Source organism: Gavialis gangeticus, unplaced genomic scaffold, assembly GCF_001723915.1.
Source record: "Gavialis gangeticus isolate Ggan-Ray unplaced genomic scaffold, GavGan_comp1, whole genome shotgun sequence".
NCBI lineage: Eukaryota > Metazoa > Chordata > Crocodylia > Gavialidae > Gavialis > Gavialis gangeticus.
Genome location: NW_017729016.1, coordinates 1,976,123 through 1,976,722, shown reverse-complemented (window position 1 = coordinate 1,976,722; position 600 = coordinate 1,976,123). Strand labels below are relative to the sequence as shown.

Here is a 600-nt window from a genome sequence, read left to right as displayed (position 1 = left end):
GGGGGGCGCTCTAGCCTTTAACCCTTGGGGTGCTGTAGAGAGCGTGCCCAGCCGCAGGCAGACCTAGGCTGCTGCCACCACTGACCAGGCCAGCTGCAGGGCCTTGGCCACAAACTCCTTCCCAGCCCACGGACTGGTACTTGCACCTGCCACCCAGGCAGTGCCCTCCACCGCAGCCCAGCCAGTCCCAGTCTGCCAGGGCCCTAGGGACAGCTGCTCACCTCACCCTTCCTGCCCAGCTCCCGGGCCATGGCAGTTGAGGCCACAGCCGCAGCCACGGCCGCGGAGGCTGCCACCTTGCCCCGTTTGTTCTTGGGCTCTTCCTTCTTGTCGGCCGGTAGGTGCACGAAGTCCGGGGCTGCTACAGGCTGGACGTACTCCATGGGGAAGAGCCCTGAGCGGCCATGGATGGCACCGAACTTCCACCCTGGACCAAGCAGATGGGGCATGAGCAGTCTGTAGGGCAGGGCTGGGGCACAGGCCCCCCCACCCCCTCCCCAGGCCTGGCTAACAGCGCTTTCACCCAGCCCCTGTAATTGGGGCTGTCAGTACTTCTACAGTGGCTTTTCTGCCTGCCCTTTCTTCATATAGATCGTGTCC

The 600-nt window shown here is 64.7% G+C and overlaps 1 protein-coding gene across 1 annotated transcript in view; it reads right to left on the bottom strand.

Moving 5' to 3' along the window:
- Positions 1-600, bottom strand: part of MYO15A (myosin XVA) — a 67,997-nt gene that overhangs the window by 23,213 nt on the left and 44,184 nt on the right. Inside the window, exon 51 of the mRNA XM_019512574.1 lies at positions 227-427. Within this exon, the coding sequence (XP_019368119.1) occupies positions 227-427 (201 nt within the window). The remainder of the gene's footprint in view (positions 1-226; positions 428-600) is intronic.